General features: G+C 32.0%; 1 protein-coding gene across 1 annotated transcript in view; it reads right to left on the reverse strand.

The window, feature by feature from the left end:
- Positions 1 to 303: 303 nt before the first annotated feature.
- LOC143057862 (uncharacterized) overlaps positions 304 to 19077 on the reverse strand; it is a 29385-nt gene continuing 10611 nt past the window's right edge. The window contains exons 2-4 of the mRNA XM_076231296.1: positions 9140 to 9237; positions 5998 to 6364; positions 304 to 5516 (exon numbers count right to left, since the gene is read on the reverse strand). Of these exons, the coding sequence (XP_076087411.1) occupies positions 4412 to 5516; positions 5998 to 6364; positions 9140 to 9206 (1539 nt within the window). The 5' untranslated portion in view covers positions 9207 to 9237 and the 3' untranslated portion in view covers positions 304 to 4411. The remainder of the gene's footprint in view (positions 5517 to 5997; positions 6365 to 9139; positions 9238 to 19077) is intronic.

Here is a 19077-nt window from a genome sequence, read left to right on the forward strand (position 1 = left end):
TCCTTCTCCACATGTGTCCCCCCCTTTCGTGTTGCTAATAGTATTTTACAGCTTCCCTGTACAATTCATATTCATGACAAGACGACGTCAGGTCGTAAATGAATTCCTGCCTATTTATATATAAAGCTTAATAAACCAGTAAAAAATGATACATGATTTTTTTTTAATACATTTTATTGTACACTGCAATTATAATTATTGAGTCACAAAGTATTAACAAAATTACAGAAGTTGAACTCCATGGTAAATTCAAGAAGGGACGTCCAATAAAGCATAAATATAAATCTAACAAAGACGACAACAATATGATAATGATTGTTTATTTGGATAAATGGTATAATATTAGTCTTCGTTTTAAACGAGAAAAGTTATACTTCAATAATCATATAACACGTAAAAATGTAATGTTTTTCACTTTTTATTTCCTAAATAACTAGTGATGATAACTCTGTCTAACATAATAACACAAAGATAACAATTACTAACCACACTGATCTGTGTCCACACTTTTTTCTTAAGTAATAATAATAAAATTGAGAATAGAAACCGGGAATAACTTTTTTGATAGGACAATCTTACATCTATGGAGAAAATAAAGAAAACAAAACACGTCCTCTTACATTAAATAAGTAAAAAAGACGAAAACAAACCGAAAAAAAAAACGTGATAAGGACTAGTAAATAAAACTTGAACAATAAATACAGTAAGTAGTCATCTATAAAGGTCACCGTACATTCATTCAGCTTATACAAAAAACAATAATGGATAAATATTCGACACGAAATAAAAACTTATATAGTTATGTACTGTAATCGTGAAAAAACTTATAGCTTCTGTACCACATTTATTCAGTAAAATACCACAATAAATAATAGGTATGACATAACAATGTGGTTTGTTTAAAACAAGCGTATGGGTTAACAAAGGACCAGATGATGAATAATTTCAAATAAGATTAAACACCATTAGTCTTAATAGACGACCATTTAACATGCTGGGAGGTTTTGTTGCGAAACTTGTCTTGCTTTTGGTGTTGCAGAATATTAACTTTCCTCATGTCTTATGCAAGATTCCTTGGTAATCTTTTTTTCAAAACCCGCCCCCTACCAATAAAAAGGTCGTCCACTAAATATGCAAAATTTAAATTTAAATTGGTGTATTGATAAATTTGTTTTAAACAAATGATATAACTCCAAGATTAGTTCTTCTGTTGATGAAGAAAAAAACCTACAAAAGTTGGGGTTCATGCAGTGCTAGTTTGAACCCCATGTTGTACTCTGTTCCATGTCACTATACTGGTAGGTCGTTAGTCCATTCTCTTTATGTTATTGTCTTTGTTAAATTTAAATTCATTTAAGTTCATTTTTTTCAAAAGCGCACAACAAAACATTATTATTGGTTACCGCTGTCCCAAACATTGGACTTTCTACCAAGGAAGTAACTGTATTTTCATTTTGGAGTAAGTAACAATGGACTAATCATAAACCCTTAGATTAGATCCCTAGGGGAATTTATCGTTGATTTTAGATATTTAAATAAGAGGGAAAACTATAAAGGCGCCAATCAAACATATAAACTGATGAAAACAGTCAACATACATGACCAACATATGAAATAACATACAATTGTCCACAAAATACTACGCAGAAAAGCATAAGTTTGAATTCAGATGAAATATTTTCGATTACGCAAGCTTCACTTCAAATATACGGTATTGATAATATTGTGTAAGGATCCCAAGTAACTTCAAATATACGGTATTGATAATATTGTGTAAGGATCCCAAGTAACTTCAAATATACGGTATTGATAATATTGTGTAAGGATCCCAAGTAACTTCAAATATACGGTATTGATAATATTGTGTAAGGATCCCAAGTAACTTCAAATATACGGTATTGATAATATTGTGTAAGGATCCCAAGTAACTGTCCGTCTTGTTAGTGGTCTCTATGAAAGTTATATACTAGTCTTTGAATACTAATTACACTGTTGCGTTATGCTGCTGATTATTTTATACTTAATCGGAGTTCTATATCAAATTATAGGTTATGAAATAAAAAATGAACGGAGAGATTTATGATTATAAAATGCATAATTTTCAATTATTTCTATTATAACAATAACTGCATTATGTATTATTATTATAGTGTTAATTTATCCTTGCATGCACATGATAGATGACTTACAATAACCTAACAGCATTGTTAGTAACAGATTTACAGTACATATAAATGTTAATTGCTGTATTTAATGGTAAAACATGACATTTCTCGTCAATAGTAACAATGCTATTTTGTATGATTATTTTGGAATGTTTTTCTGTATTTTTTTACACCTGGCGCGGATCCAGCCATCTCGAAAAGGGTGTTGGTGGGGAGGAAAAGGGGGGGGGAGGTGCAATCCACGGAACACCATGCACAGTTCCAAAACATAGGTTACCTATGCACATAGATTCCATGACCAAATACGGAGGCATTTCATTCTAATTGGAAGAAATATATATATAAAAGGTTCCTTGGGTGTTTTTAACTTTTCTGTTTATTTTACTTTGTCTCTTTTTTTTTAATGACAAGACGTTGACTAAATAGGCGCATGTTTCATTGATTGGATGCTGTTTGACTAACGTCCAGTGGCAAATTTTTCATTCATAAAATAAAAATCAAGATGAGAATAACAACATAAAATAGTTTCACAATATGCGCTACAAGAAAGCAGGGTGGACTATTTAGATGACAAGAATAATGTTTGATAGACAGAAAGTTTGCCTTGCAACAAGCCTCCTACAGAGTATTAAGCCTTTTTCTTTATTTACAGAGCGTTACATCTACCTTCCGGAATATTTGATTTAACGTCCCCATTCCGACTGGACGTGGCTGCATATTCATACATTAAAAGTCCCCATTCATAGTATAGATCTACTGACAGATGTGGAAAGTCTATGTCTTTTAGCCATAAAATATAATTAGTAGTCAGAGTACAAATAAACTCATCATAGATACCAGGACTATAATTTTGTACACCGGACGCCGGTTTCGTCTACAAAAGACTCGCCAGTGCCGCTTGAATTAAGATAGTAAAACAAGCCTAATAAAGGAAGTTGAGCATTGAGTACAAAAAATTCCGAAAGGTTTTGCCAAATACAGTTAATGTAAGCCTGGATTTAAACCGTGATTCGTAAAATTTAAAGTTTTAATTTATGAGTCTGAGCACAATAATGACCATACATATTATTATAGTTAACCTTTTGTGTATTGTCATGTTTGACATGACATATCTATATCTATATAGAAATTATCACCGCTTGTTCACGTTTAACGTGTTGATGAAAATTTCTACAGAAGTTACCACATGTTAGTGCAGAAAGTTAGAAAAAAATAATTTAATATCATGTTAAAAATCATACAAGGCGCTTATAAACACTATGATTAATCGATTTTACCAATGTTATGAATATAAAATTACACATGTATTTTTGTTTTTGCTTGTTATCTGGCTAAAAATGTCATAATTTGCTAACAATTAAATCAATAATAGACACTAAAAGTAATATTTAAGAACATCAGCATGCATAAAAAAAATACAAGCTAATTTGTCACTGAGTTATGTGGGTTTCTGTTCTAATATTCTTTGCTGATTTTCAACTTGTTGAGCCGTTATTTTTTTTAGAACAAACAACATTAAATTCGATCGATTAATATTTCTTGTGTTGAGTAAATTGTTTTGTTATTTTGTTTGACATCATCACACAATCAGAAAAGCCTCTATTTCTTCGGAGGATACAAAATTAAATCAATACATAGATGAATTAAATAAATTAATAATCAGAACAATCCTGAACTTGAGATCTAAATATAAAATTCTTAGAACACTAGGTCTCCACTTCTACTTTGTGTGCGATACGTTTCTACAGTTTCAAAGAGAGCACATTTCGATATTTCTAAAACAGACTTTGAATTTGTAGAAACTGTATATCAGAACATGGCCACCACGAAATGCATTGCTTCTCTAGCCTTAAAAAATGTAAGCTTAACATTTATGCATTTTTACCCTTTTTGTAACACTACTAGTTAAATAATGAATGATAACATGTCGACGAATTCATATGATGCGAAGCACAGAATAACTAATAAAAAATCTTTCAATGACTAGCGGCACCAAAAGTCCACAAAACTTAAATTCGTATGATGCGTAACACTGAATAACATGTAAAAAGTATCTTTTAGTGACTGTCAGCACCAAATGTCTACAAAACTTAAATTCGTATGATGCGTAACACAAAATAACATGTAAAAAGTATCTTTTAGTGACTGTTAGCACCAAAAGTCCACAAAACTCGATAATACTTGATAATTTGTTATAGCTCAGAAAGTCACGTGTTTGTTAGTGTTAAAATACGAGTTCATGTAAATTAGCTTGTAAACCATTCCGTAATTACTTGTTTAACTTCAAACCCTACATCTGTGTCTTTTCCAACAAGCCATTTTGATTTTACACAGATACCCAATGTTGAAATCGAGGTAAATTCCCAATACGGAGATGACGGAAATTCCCGAACGGAACCTGCCGGATAAAAATGACCTACATTTCGTATCGACTGCGCGGATATTTCTGTATTATTTGAATTGAAACCTAAATTATCAGCTCGAATCGCCATTATATGGTTGTCATTTTCTTTAACTATAATTCTCACTGAACTCCCGTGAGATCTCACGGAATCAATCAAGTCTTCTTTTGATTTTTTAGTTACAGTTTTTGAGTTGAAAGTTGATATAGCTCGTTTCCAATGCCTGGTATCCATGAACCACTTGACCGAATGTCTTCCCCCGGACATTCCTTTGTATTTGATATCACCTACAAATGGCCGGATTGTTTCTACTTCGCCAGTCGTGGCAACATGTTGCCAGAACCAGTACACATCTTCTTGAAAAACATCAACGTCTTTTTTCGAAACATGGCCCAATAATTGAGCACTAACTTGCCCATCTTTAATAAGAAGATTATCTGCTTCAATACTGTATGGACCTACAACAATTCTAACTCGGTGTCCAGATAATATTCCAGCTTTTAAAAGATCAAGAGATCCGTCCATTGGTACACCGTTGCCATCATGACTATAAGCTAACTGCCAACACGAATCAGCATACCACTTAATGTCAAACTTTGACTTGGAATGACCAGAATTCTTATGTTCCCCAATACTCCATCTTGACATATCGACGTCACCTTCAGACGACCATAACGTAAACCACCAAAATGCGTCATTAGTAAATACAGCATGTTTATCAACTGCGACTTGACTAACAGCCCAAATGCTTTCTGCACCAATAGTGTTTTTTCGTTTTGAATATGCAGCATGCTCTAAACGTGTGGCGTATCCGAGTCCTTCATCGACAACCCGTAAGTCTGATCCGGTAGCAACGGCGTCGAAAAGATTCGATTTTGGACCACAAGCAATCTGATTGGTGCAGTATATTGGAGTTGTTCCGTTCTTATAGTCATCACAATTGATAGTCCTAAAATCAAGAAATATAGCAAGTGGTTGAAATATTATCTCATTAATGTGTATAGTTATCAGGAATGGTAATGGTATTTTTCTGTCATTGTATGAGAAAATTTAGTTGAAAACAGGTTTAACTCACCGTATGAACCATGTTATTGGTATTTTTTGTCATTGTATGAGAAGATTTAGTTGAAGACAGGTTTAACTCAACAACCATGGTGATTTAACTTTAAGTTTGTCATTGTATGAGAACATTTAATTGAAGATAGGTTTAACCCACTAGTGAACCATATTATTGGTATTTTTTGTAATGTTTGAGTTCAATTAGTTGAAAACAGGATTATCTCGCCATGTGAATCATTCTATTGGTATTTTTTTTATAAATAAATGTTTGATTTCAATTAGTTTAAAACAGGATTAACACACAGTATGAACCATGTTATGGGTATTTTTTGTTGTATGAGAACATTTAATTTAAGACAAGTTAAACTAACCTAATGAACCATGTAATTGCCATTTTTGTCGTTGTATCCGCTTCCGGTTTGCTATGGTCGCCAACATACCAGCGAGCTTGGTTTACATGACCAGTCGTACATATTAAGAGAAATCTCCAGTAAACATATCTTGTAAAAGTATCCCAAGAATCTTTACCAATATGCATAATTGATTGACAGCAGATGTCATTGTCAGTAACGTATGCATTGTTTACATCCATTAAAACATCTGCACCAAAATCTAGTTTATGGATTTTAATGCGCATGTCAGCTCCAGATAGCACATATTTTATTAATTGTTCCTTGCTGCCACGTGAGTTTCCGTAATCGTCGGTTTCCAGAACAGACTTCCATTTACTGTTACAAACTGTACAAAAAGACATGTTTAATGAAATCATTGTTTTAAGAACATCAAGGTCAAAAGTAAAATCACAAAAATACTAAACTCAAAATCAAAAGCTCAAGCACATCAAACGAATGGACAACAACTGTCCTATTCCTGATTTGGCACAGACATTTTCATGTGTGGAAAATGGTGGATTAAACCTAGTTTTAAAGCTAGCTAAACATCTCACTTGTATGACATTTGCATCCAGTTCCATTATATTGACAACAATGTGTGAACAAAACAAACAGACATAATAGGTAAAAAGGTCAAAAGGATGTAATTAGTGTATAGGTAGCTTTTTTTAGTTCTACGTTTTCACTATAACAAAATCCGTCAAAAATGTCAAATTCTGAATTTCCACACCAGTCTATGAATGGATATGCAAAGCACATTGGTGTCGGATCTTTTTTTATTATTATTGCAAAACTGTCATTTTCCGAAGTAGTTTGAATGGGGATCACTCCTTGATTAATTTTGAGCTTACAATATTACTGTAGAATAACCTCGCTATTTCCCACCAATTGCTGACATTCATTTCTCACTGTTTCAAATTTCCTTTTCAATTAACAGGGCAGCAGGAAATAAATTTACTTCTCGTATGAATTGTTTTACATTTGCCATTTCGGGGCCTTTTATAGCCGACTATGCGTTATGGGCTAAGCTCAATGTCGAAGGCCGTATTTTGGCCTATAGTTGTTCATGTCTGTGTCATTAAAAAATTGATATGCAAAGAGTTCAACAAATGGATCAATTTACGGCAGTTGATAAGGGTTTATTGGAGTGTTCTTTATTTTTTAATCTACTTTGAACGTGTGCTAATATATTTGATCATTGGTGTACGCAATGTTAAAAACCAATAGAACCGGATGCAAGATAAAAAAAAAGTCTATGCATAAAAAACAGTGACGATTTAGCCCAACTAGAACACGACAGCATTGAAACCATAGGAAAAAATGTTTCAACCCATGCAAGGAATTATTATACCATCCTCACAAAACTAAACCGCATTAAAATCTTACACAAATAAAAATAAGTAAAGGGCTATAGTATCATTTGTACTATTTGTCTTGGAAAACCAAACATGTTTCATGAGTTAACTACATGACTTGTATATTGATGTATGTCGTATAAGTCATTCAAACAGCAACCCTATGACAAATATAAAAGAGATATTTAAATAATGAAGGATCCGGGGGGTGGGGGAGGTGAGTTGAAACTCCTTTTTGACGATCAATGCTTTTGAATGGGGCTAGAGACCCCCTTTTATCCTCGGTTGGAAGTCTTCTTTAAAAATGACTGGATCCGCCTCTGTTGAAGGTCTTCAAAATCAGACAGGGTTTTATACAAGACAGTGGCCATGCTATGCCAAGTACTGAATCATCAGGGCTTATAAATATAAATTTTGAATATATAAGACAGAAACTATAAAAAGTCTGTCATCAAAACTAACTTCTACCAATAATTAAACACACATGAAGATACGAAAAGTTCCCGAATTGGGACAGGCAAATGCATAAGCCTAAAATAAAAAGTTGTGGTATGAAAATTCATAGGACAATTACTAGTATTCACTAAATGACTTGTGAAAGTAAGCAACTATAAGTCATCTTACGTTTTCAAATACAAAGCCCGTACTCCATATCATTTTATAAAAGACCTAAATGACAAATGGAAAGCAATTCAATAGCAAACTTAAGTTATAATTAATGTTCAAAACAATCAACGCAAAAACCAATATGATATACAACAAGCGACAACAACTGAAAGTTTCCTGGCTTGGGGCAGCCTCCGGGTGCGGGAAATCCTCGCTGCATTGAAGACCTGTTGGGTGACCTTCTGCTGTTGTCTTCTCTATGGTCGGGTTGTTGTCTCTTTGACACATTCCCCATTTCCATTCTCGATTTTAATTTTACATACAGAATGTAGTTTATTTTAATACCAAACAAGATTGCATATGTTTTGTTTTTTGTTTTAACATTTTATCATTTATGTGTACAATTAAATGCAATGCGAAACCAAATACAGATGTCGACCGCATATACGTAATTTGGTTATGAACATATCATAATATTTCTTTTAAAAATATTTGTGGAGATTAATTTGTTATATTTGAAATCGACTTTCCGACAGGATATATGCCTTTAGCAGAATACAGGGACTTTACCTAGGATCTAAATGCATATATATAAATATTAAACATGTGACTTAATAAATGTGCAAAACAATTTGAGTTGTCAGTGATGAATCAGTCATCCTGTCTGGTGTAACAAATGCAACAAATGCACGTATACATGCAGTTGATATCTTACCTGATCTGGATATAAATTGGCTTAGAATTGGTCTTGAATATAAATATGAATAAGAAGATGTGTTACGAGTGTCAATGACCAAACGCTCCATCCAAGTCACAATATATAAAAAAGATCTAGAAAGTTAAGTCTTGAGAATTGGCTTTTGTTTGAATACAATTTTCCTTATAAAATTAATATAATAAACTCGACATAGGCTCGTATGTTAGTATATCGAAATTATATAACGAGCGACATTTACTAAATTCTCACTCGTTAAAAACCTAAAATTAGTTGAAATCGAGATGCAGAGCTAGTTTTCAGTATCTACAAGTTCTCCTATAGATTTGTTCTACGCGTCTTTTGTCAGCTGCTCCACATGTGGCACCAAAAGGGGCGTTAAAAAGTGGCGTTTAAACACCAACAATCAATTAAATTTAAAATGATGGCAAAGAGATAAACATACCTGCACCTTCTTCGTATCCGACTATTAGAAATACAGCGATTACCATAAAAGTTTTGGAAACTGCCATTATTCTTACTAAACCAAACACTGCCTGTTCTCTGAAAAATACCACATCTAAATTAAGCACGTAATAATTCTTATTAAACCAAACACTGCCTGTTCTCTGAAAAATACCACACCTGAATTTAACACGTAATTATTCTTCCAAAATCAAACACTGCCTGCTCTCTGAAAAATACCACATTAAATCAGACACGTAATAATTCTTACTAAACCAAATACTGTCTGTTCTCTGAAAAATACCACATCTAATTTAAACAGGTATTAATTCTTACTTCACCAAACACTGTCTGTTCTCTGAAAAATAACACATATAAATTAATCTCGTAATAATTCTTCCTAAACCAAAAACTGCCTGTTCTCTGAAAAATATCACATCTAAATTAATCAAGAAGTAATTCTAACTAAACCAAACACTGCAGACGTTATGCCCGATATTGCGTCCCAATTGGTAACGTCAACATTTGACGTTTTACGTCGGTATTAAATCGAGTATACTTTGTTCGTTTTGTTTGTAATCATTTTTGATCGATATGGATACTTCAAAGTCTTGAATATTTATGAAATATTTCCTACTGGTAGTTACGAAAGTAAAAATAAACAATACAAAATAGGTATTTGGTTGAGAAAATAGTCCTATAGTATATTATATAATGCGTTGGTCATCCGTTTAAATTTAAGAAGAGAGGGAAGGGAGGAAGCAATTCATGTTGCTTAAATAACATAGTTTATGTGTTTTGTGCTTTTATCTTTTATCTTTTTTTTAAATGTTGTTGGTTTTTTTTGGGGGAGGGGGAGGGGTGTGTGTGATGATAAATGAAAAGATTTTAATGAAAAAGACTTCTATTGTTTACAACGGAGTAATTAAATCAAGAAAGAGAATGATTGCGTGAAAAATAATTATATTCAACTGATATGTTTACAATGTTTGTATAATATCGAGGTGTAACTCCTCAGGTACAACAATTTTACTGCCTCATTCAATTTCAGCACAAATGAATCGCATTGCAGATGAATAGCAAATCGCAGTTCTACGCTTCACAAGTTTGAACATAAACGGTTGATCTTTTATCCTCTAGTAATACAGCCCTTTCACAACTTTAGAATCTTGGTTAAATGAACAACCCCAGTCATCTGAAATATTTTACCTATTTATTGACAAATTACAATATGTTTTTTTTTTCTTTTCATTTAAGATAATTATTCATTTTCTATTTGATTATACATTGTGTAACTACTATTATATATTACAGTTCTTATCGTGGTTTCTATGATTCTATCTATTTTCGAAATTTGTAATTTTGTTATTTTGTTTTGTCCTCTGATCTTAAAACATGAAATCGAACCGTACTTGTTATTTAAAAACAATGAAATATCTTTCATATATAATATGATAATACGAACTGCTTTCAATTTCGATGGCCAAGGAGGGTGATTGGCCTAATGAGTTAAAAAGCCTGCGGCGATTTTAAGATACGCTCGTGGCGAGATTTGTTCGACTCCGATCCTAATCGACAGTTATTGCAAATATTTTAACTTAAGTTCGCCTGATGTCCGGCTTCTCCTACCTATCATGACAGCTAGCTAGGTCAATAAAATACAACAAATGTCGCTTATACATGTAGCGGTGTTTAACACTAAAACAAAGAACAAACAGTTAGAAATAATTTGAAAACACATATATGTATAGCGTCCCGAATCGAAAACGTTCAAAACGTAAGAAAATTGTTCAGTGGACAAACTTGCAAGACATTTGATTTGTTAAAAAACGAAGTCATTTCGACTTCACAGCTTATCAAAAAGTATGTTATCGTATTGTGGGGTGTAAGCACAATTACGCAAAAGCACTATTTTGTATGCTATAAATTTAATATTTAATATAATGACGTTGAAACTGACAGTATTTTGGTAAAAAGCGTCGAAATTCGACATTGGACAATCTTGCAAGACATTTTCCCGAAGCCAATACGTTTTTATTTGTGGTGCGAGTGCTGTAAAATTCCGGATTTGAAATGGTCTGTATAAGCACTTTTGTAGGAATAATTTATGAAAACAAAATTTTATATCTTCTGATATTTTAAAAAGCGGTAACTTTTGATAACTTACCATTTTCCGAAACCTGACCATGGCGAGGATTATTCATTTTTGAAAAAATCAACTTTGACCGTTCATCAACACAAAAAACAGAAATGACGTCATAAATTATATATGATGTTTATCATTCATGCGAATTTTCGCGGATTTTAAACTCTTTTTTAGACCACAAAAATTCCCGAAAAAGTTATTTTGCGAATAATTTGTTACGTCTGACACGCATATTTTTGACGTTTTGGCAATATTTGTATCATTATTTGAAACTATAATGAAAAGTTAAAGAGTATTTTTTTTATATTTTTTGAAACAGTAATACCTGGATAATCTATGGATACAAATTTCATAAAGCTGAACTATTTAGATTTCATAGAAGAGTTATTTATCAAATTGCTCTGTCGCATTTCACGGCATTGACGCAATAACGTGCTTAACGCGCACCTGTTCTCTGAAAAATACCACATCTAAATTAAACACGTAATAATTCTTACTAAACCAAACATTGCCTGTTCTCCGAAAAAGACCAAATCTAAATTAAACAAGTAATAATTGTGATTAAACCAAACGCTGCATGTTCTCTGAAAAATACCACTTATAAATTAAACACGTAATAATTCTTACTAAACCAAATACTGTCTGTTCTCTGAAGAAAAAAAAAAACACATCTAAATTAAACACTAAATACTTTTTACTAAACCAAACACTGTCTGTTCTCTGAAAAATACCAAATCTAAATTAAACACGTAATCATTCTTACTAAACCAAACACTGCCTGCTCTCTGAAAAATACCACATCTAAATTAAACACGTAATAATTCTTACTAAACCAAACACTGCCTGTTCTCCGAAAAAGACCAAATCTAAATTAAACAAGTAATAATTGTGATTAAACCAAACGCTGCATGTTCTCTGAAAAATACCACTTCAAAATTAAACACGTAATAATTCTTACTAAACCAAATACTGTCTGTTCTCTGAAAAAAACCACATCTAAATTAAACACTTAATAATTCTCACTAAATCAAACACTGCCTGTTCTGTTAAAAATACCACATTTAAATTAAACACGTTATCATTCTTACTAAACCAAACACTGCTTGCTCTCTGAAAAATTACACATCTAAATATAACACGAATTTAGTATAATTCCATCATTGATAAATTAGACATTTACCGTACACATATATACTTATAGCCATGCTTAGTATAATCACATCATTTATAATGTAGACATTTTCCCTCAAAATATATTTTTTAAACCATGCCAATACCCAGCACAAATAACTGTCGATACCACTTGAAACACATATTTGAATCACTTTTTTTTATTGGAAAAAAAAAAAAAACATTTTTGGAGCATCATGTCCATGACATATTTGGGGTAAGGTTTGCTCGTCTCAAGGTTTTTTTGCCAAAAAACAGCGTTTTTTGTGAAAGTTTTTGTGCCATTTTATTGAGTTAAAACATTGACAAATTGTTTAATATATTAACCTTATCAAATTTGACTTATGTGTTAATAATGTTACATAATGCCAGACATAAATTTACATATAATATACCAGACTTTAAATTGATTGACACAACTATATTTAACATCATTTATTTATTAAAGAAAATAGATTGCCATAAAAATCTCACCATGTATTTATTTTTTAAATGTTGTTAAAAAGTAAAATTACAAAAGTACTAAACTTCGAAGAAATTCAAAGTGGAATTATACTAATCAAATGGCGAAATCAAAAGCTCAAACACATCAAACGAACGGACAATAACTGTTATATTCCTGACTTAGTATAGGCATTTTCATCAGTAGAAAATGGTGGATTTAACCTGGTTTTAAAGCTAGCTAAACATCTCACTTGTATGACAGACGCATAAAATTGAATATTGCAATCATCTCATTATCAATCAACTTATTGGTTTATCTTAATATCTAAAAGTAACCCCATACAAATTTCGTGCGTACAATGAGGGGCTAAAGATACCAACGGGATATTCAAAATCATAAGTCGAATAAACTGACAACGACGTAGCATTCGTCTCAACTCGGCCGATTCCGTACCCTCATAGAAGGAGAGTAGCGGATTCTACCGAGGATTGCCGAATGAACGCCGTAGCTTAAAAAGAAAAAAAGACGAACAACAGTACACAAAACTCAACATAGAAAACTTAAGACTGAGGGACACGAAGCGCACCAAAATCTAGGGGTGATCTCATGTTCTCCGGAAGAGTGATCAGATCCTGCTCTACAAGTGAATTCAGTGATGTTAAAGATACGTTTGTATAAGTTATATCAAGTTATTAAACATACCGCAATAGCGGATTGGTAACTGATCCTTAAACACACGAATCTAAAATCCATGGATGTATAAGTACTCGAATACGCCAGGAACTATATAACTATATGTATTAATATGTCTTTTGGAAAATGATGTTTGTGTTGTATTTAATTCCCTTTACCAAGAAAATCGTTTTGCATGCACACGTAAAAAAATGACGGTTTTTATCCAACGCAATCATAGGTTTGAACGTTTTTTTTTTTCGATTTAGACTTGCAACTTTATGAATATATATATATATATATATATATGTCGTGTACAAGTTGCAATTTTGTGCAGGTTATAACATGTACAAAAATATTGTACATGCTATAATTTGTACAATGCCAAAATACAAGTTATAACATGTACAAAAGTACCTTGTACATGTTATCATGTACACAATATTGCTTAAAAATAGTTTTAACCTGTACAAAATTTAAAAATAATAATAAAGCAGAATATATATTCACGATTGAAATTAATCGAATAAGAAAGAACACCAATAATATGCAAAGGAAGGTGCATTATTTACAGCACGCATAATTTTTTTTTGTACATGTTATAACGTGTACAAAATCGCAACTTGTACACGATATATACATATTTTCATAATAGTGATAACTTCACTAATACCTCTTTCTTGCTTTTTTCTTCTCTTTTTTCTTCTTCCAAAAAATGCAATAGAAATAATTTATTCCTGCAGTAAATCTTGTTTCTGGTAATAAAATGTGTGGTTTTGATTGATACAGGAATTCTATTACATAATTTATAAATATACTTTTTTTTTTTAAAATAAAATCTTAATTTTGATAAATTAAATGTAAATTAAAAGCATAAATGGTATAAAATTAAGAACTTTCCGTACATATGTGACAATTCATTTACAAAAAATGTCCATTAAAAATAAAATTAAAACATTCTTGATTAATTTAGTGCAAAATTAAAGCATTGAAATTCAACACATAAATGTGCCATATTTTTTTGGATAGTTTATGGCCCTTTTTAAAAACAATCTAAGACTACCTTACCATAAATTACTTATCAAGAAAGTATTTATAAATTTTGGACAAAGAAGTAAGTATAAAAAAGTGCAAATTGTCAAATGATTGGAACAGAAAGAATGTTTAAAATTGAAGATTTTAACCACGTCCATTTATCTAGTTGTACAATATAGAAAAGAAACATTAAAAAGGCAAGCTTTAAATCCCTTCAAGAAAACTGAAATCATTTTACATAGATACATCCAGTGGCTAATATTTCATGAATGTATCTATTTGTTTATATAGACAAGTTATGATATAATTTGTCACGCTCTAAATCGATTCAAGAAAAAAGTAAAACATTTGATATTGATTGATGTTTGCTTAACGTCCATTGGCAAATATGTCATACATGTTCAGGACGAAAACAAATTAACAATAAATACAATAGGTACATCCAATTAAGGCCCTCTTGGATAGAGGAAGTGGAAATTGTCACTGCAATTAGAAAATAAGAGAAGATAGGATAAGAACAGTCATTTTGACTTGCAACAGGCCACCTACGGAACCCTCAAAGAGGATTATCAACGTTCAGAGAGTTTGGCATACTCTTTACACGAGGGATCGGATTTAACTTTTCCATTCTGGACGCACGTGGCTGCGTAATTGTATTTTCCACACAAGCTTACGAACGAAAAACCCCAAAAAACTATATGTCTATCCCCTAGACAGCCTGGGGAGGGGGCACATTTAACACAATCTACAAAAAACCCAACACGAAGTAAAACAAAATTGTGAATGAAAAAAAAATACTTACTTTAGATACTAATAAAAACAAACACTGAAAGGTTTACTGACTTGTACAATACAATATTTTTATTTTCCAAATTAAAGGGCCCATTAAGAGCATAACATGACATAAACATTACAGAGTGATTAAAGAAACATAAAATAATAATTAAAATTCAAATGCATGAAGAAAGGATCAGTGGTCAAGGGGAGATAATTTTGATATATTTTAGAGTATCTAACTAATTTTCTGATTTTCTTAGTTGCAGGCCTTTATCCAGGTATGCACATAAAATAGATAGAAATCTGCTATCTTCATTAATCATGATCCATGAAAAAAGATCATTTATATTTAAACTATCTAAACTGGGGTATTTTTTTATATAATCAGTGATATCTCTTCTGAGGTTATTGTAAATAGGGCATTCCAGAAGAAAGTGCATTTCATTTTCAATACAATTTGTATTACAATATAAACATATCCTCTCATGTCGAGGTAATATTTCATATTTTCCACATACATTGGTAATTCGTTCATGTCTGCCAGTTTCTTGTCACCGTCACAAAAACATAAAACAAATTCATTTTTGATTGCATGACACATGATGTGTGTATCTGTCGTCTACGTTTGCTTGCTATTTATACATGTAATATATATATATAGGAGTCTAAATTGAAAACTACGTTCAAACCTATGATTGCGTTGGATAAAAACCGCAATTTTTATACGTGTGCATGTAAAACAAATTTCGTTGTAGAAGGGTCTAAATACAGCACAAACAACATTTTCCAAAAGACCAAAAAAGTGAAGAAGTATATTTAAACAAAACGCATTTGACTAACAGGTCGAACAACTGATGTTCTTTAACCCTGCTGACTGCCATTGACCATTGCCAAATAAAATTGATCACAAGATGTAACAAAATGGATCTTAATATAAATTTAATACTGATCCGGATTACGACAATAAATGTCTCTTCAGTGATGTTAGGGATCGAAACGGTATTTGGATTGCCATATAAAATGTACCCTCATTTTTTGATAGACTCTTGAATTTTAAGAGTCAATATAGGATGAACGGATCATATAAACCGGAGGGAAAATATGATACAAGCCCAAACGAAAAAATATAAACAAGTTTAAATTGAAAACTACGTTCAAACCTATGATTGCGTTGGATAAAAACCGCAATTTGTATACGTGTGCATGTAAAACAAATTTCGTTGTAGAAGGGTCTTAATACAGCACAAACAACATTTTCCAAAAGACCAAAAAAGTGAAGAAGTATATTTAAACAAAAGGCATTTGACTAAAAGGTCGAACAACTGATGTTCTTTAACCCTGCTGACTGCCATTGGCTATTGCCAAATAAAATTGATCACATGATGTAACAAAATGGATCTAAATATAAATTTAATACTGATCCGGATTTCGACAATAAATGTCTCTTAAGTGATGTTAGGGATGGAAACGGTATTTGGATGGCCATATAAAATGTACCCTCATTTTTTGATAGTCTCTTGAATTTTAAGAGTCAATATAGGATGAACGGATCATATAAACCGGAGGGAAAATATGATACAAGCCCAAACGAAAAAATATAAACAAGTCTAAATTGAAAACTACGTTCAAACCTATGATTGCGTTGGATAAAAACCGCAATTTGTATACGTGTGCATGTAAAACAAATTTCATTGTAGAAGGGTCTAAATACAGCACAAACAATATTTTCCAAAAGACCAAAAAAGTGAAGAAGTATATTTAAACAAAACGCATTTGACTAACAGGTCGAACAACTGATGTTCTTTAACCCTGCTGACTGCCATTGGCCATTGCCAAATAAAATTGATCACAAGATGTAACAAAATGGATCTAAATATAAATTTAATACTGATCCGGATTTCGACAATAAATGTCTCTTCAGTGATGTTAGGGATGAATATACTAATACTAGAACAAAATTGTGCAAGCATACCTATCACATTTTTACAGTAATAGATGCTGTTTTTTTTTTTTTTTTTTTTTTTTTTTATCGGAAAACGCAATGGACTGTTCTCCCCAAATCTCTCTTTAGGGAGCAACCACTTAACTTCACAAACAAAAGGGCAGGGGTATGGTTATTTTTCTAAGCCAGACATTTTTTTCTACGTTATCAATCAAATTATTTTTTTTGTCACCTGCTTGACCAGAATATTTTGTATTTCAATCCAATTGGGTAACCATATCCCCTCTTTTGAAGTTAAATTATCGTTCCTTTACAACTATGGAATCATGGGTAGAATTGAAGGGCTGTGACATTGGTGTAATAAGTCGGTGTTAGAACTTAGAACAGTGGATTTGTGATTGCTTATTATCAAAGTGTAAAACGGAAGATAGGAAAAATGACCGTTATAAACATCTAATAAATGAGCTTAGGTTTTATTGAAGATAACGTTCCAACATTAATAACATAACGCGCCAAAGGACAATCGAGACGTAAGAATATGAAGTACATCCGCACTAGAAAAAGGCCATCTATCAAAAATACACGTTGTTGTTTCTGTCAAAAGAAATTGTTATAATTGAAAGTTGCTCTTTTAATGTATCAAACGTTATATTGATTAAATGTTTGGGTACCGTATTCAGAGAAATATTTCATCAGAGATATATTTCCCAAGAGTACTATTAGTTACATAGTGTGTTAGTGACCTAATATGACATATACGGGGTCAGTAAACTCCATATGGGTTGAGAGCGAAGCTCGAATCCCATATGGAATTTACTGACCCCGTATATATCATATTAGGTTTCTAGCACACTATGTAACGAATTTATCTTACCGACTATCGTTATTTGTTGAATTTAGACTAGAGTTGTCTCATTTGCTATCATAACACAGCTTCTTATTTCTATATTAAAGTGTTCAAGTGTTCAATTTTAAGAACCTTTTTCAATTGATCTGCACTAAAAAAGTAATGCAAACAATAACTATTTATTATCAACAACCTTGATATAACAATATTAAACAGAACTTTCAATACTTTTAAAAATCAAACAGTGTCAAAGTCGTAAATCCACTACTAACCGTGTATTGAATTAAGCCCCTCCTCCCTACTAACTTATATTGAAAATACACGGTCTCCACGAGGTCGCTTTTAACCAATCATATTCCTTGAAATGTATAGGAAGTAAGATAAATAATTATATGTAGGTCCTTGATGTATCTGGTCAGACTCGACAAATAATGATATTTTAAAAACTTCTACAGAAACACATCTGTCAAAATAGCCAGAGAGCTTTTGTTGGTAAAATGAAGTCAAAAACAATTTCAATTTTCTTTTGTTAATAAACTCACCAAAGATCCTTTGACTAAAATTGTGAACGCCAGATGTGAGTTTCATCTACGTTGAAAAGACTGATCAGTGACGGTGAAATTAAAAAAGTAAAAGAGGCCAAATATAGTACGAATTTAGATTATGTGTATACGTATACCTTCTCATTAATAGTTAGGAGCACTCCTGGCTGTTCGTCACCATAAAGTGTACATAAATCACTAGTCGCCACAACTATTCATAAAGTATTGTTTACTTCCTACGTTTATGAATAAATATGTAGGGAAATGCAAATCATCTCCTTCCACAGTTGGAGCATACAACCTCTTGTTTAATTCCTATACAATACATCAGAAGATATGCAAGGTCCTGAACAAATTCAATCA

Source organism: Mytilus galloprovincialis, chromosome 13 (genome assembly GCF_965363235.1).
Source record: "Mytilus galloprovincialis chromosome 13, xbMytGall1.hap1.1, whole genome shotgun sequence".
Taxonomy (NCBI): domain Eukaryota; kingdom Metazoa; phylum Mollusca; class Bivalvia; order Mytilida; family Mytilidae; genus Mytilus; species Mytilus galloprovincialis.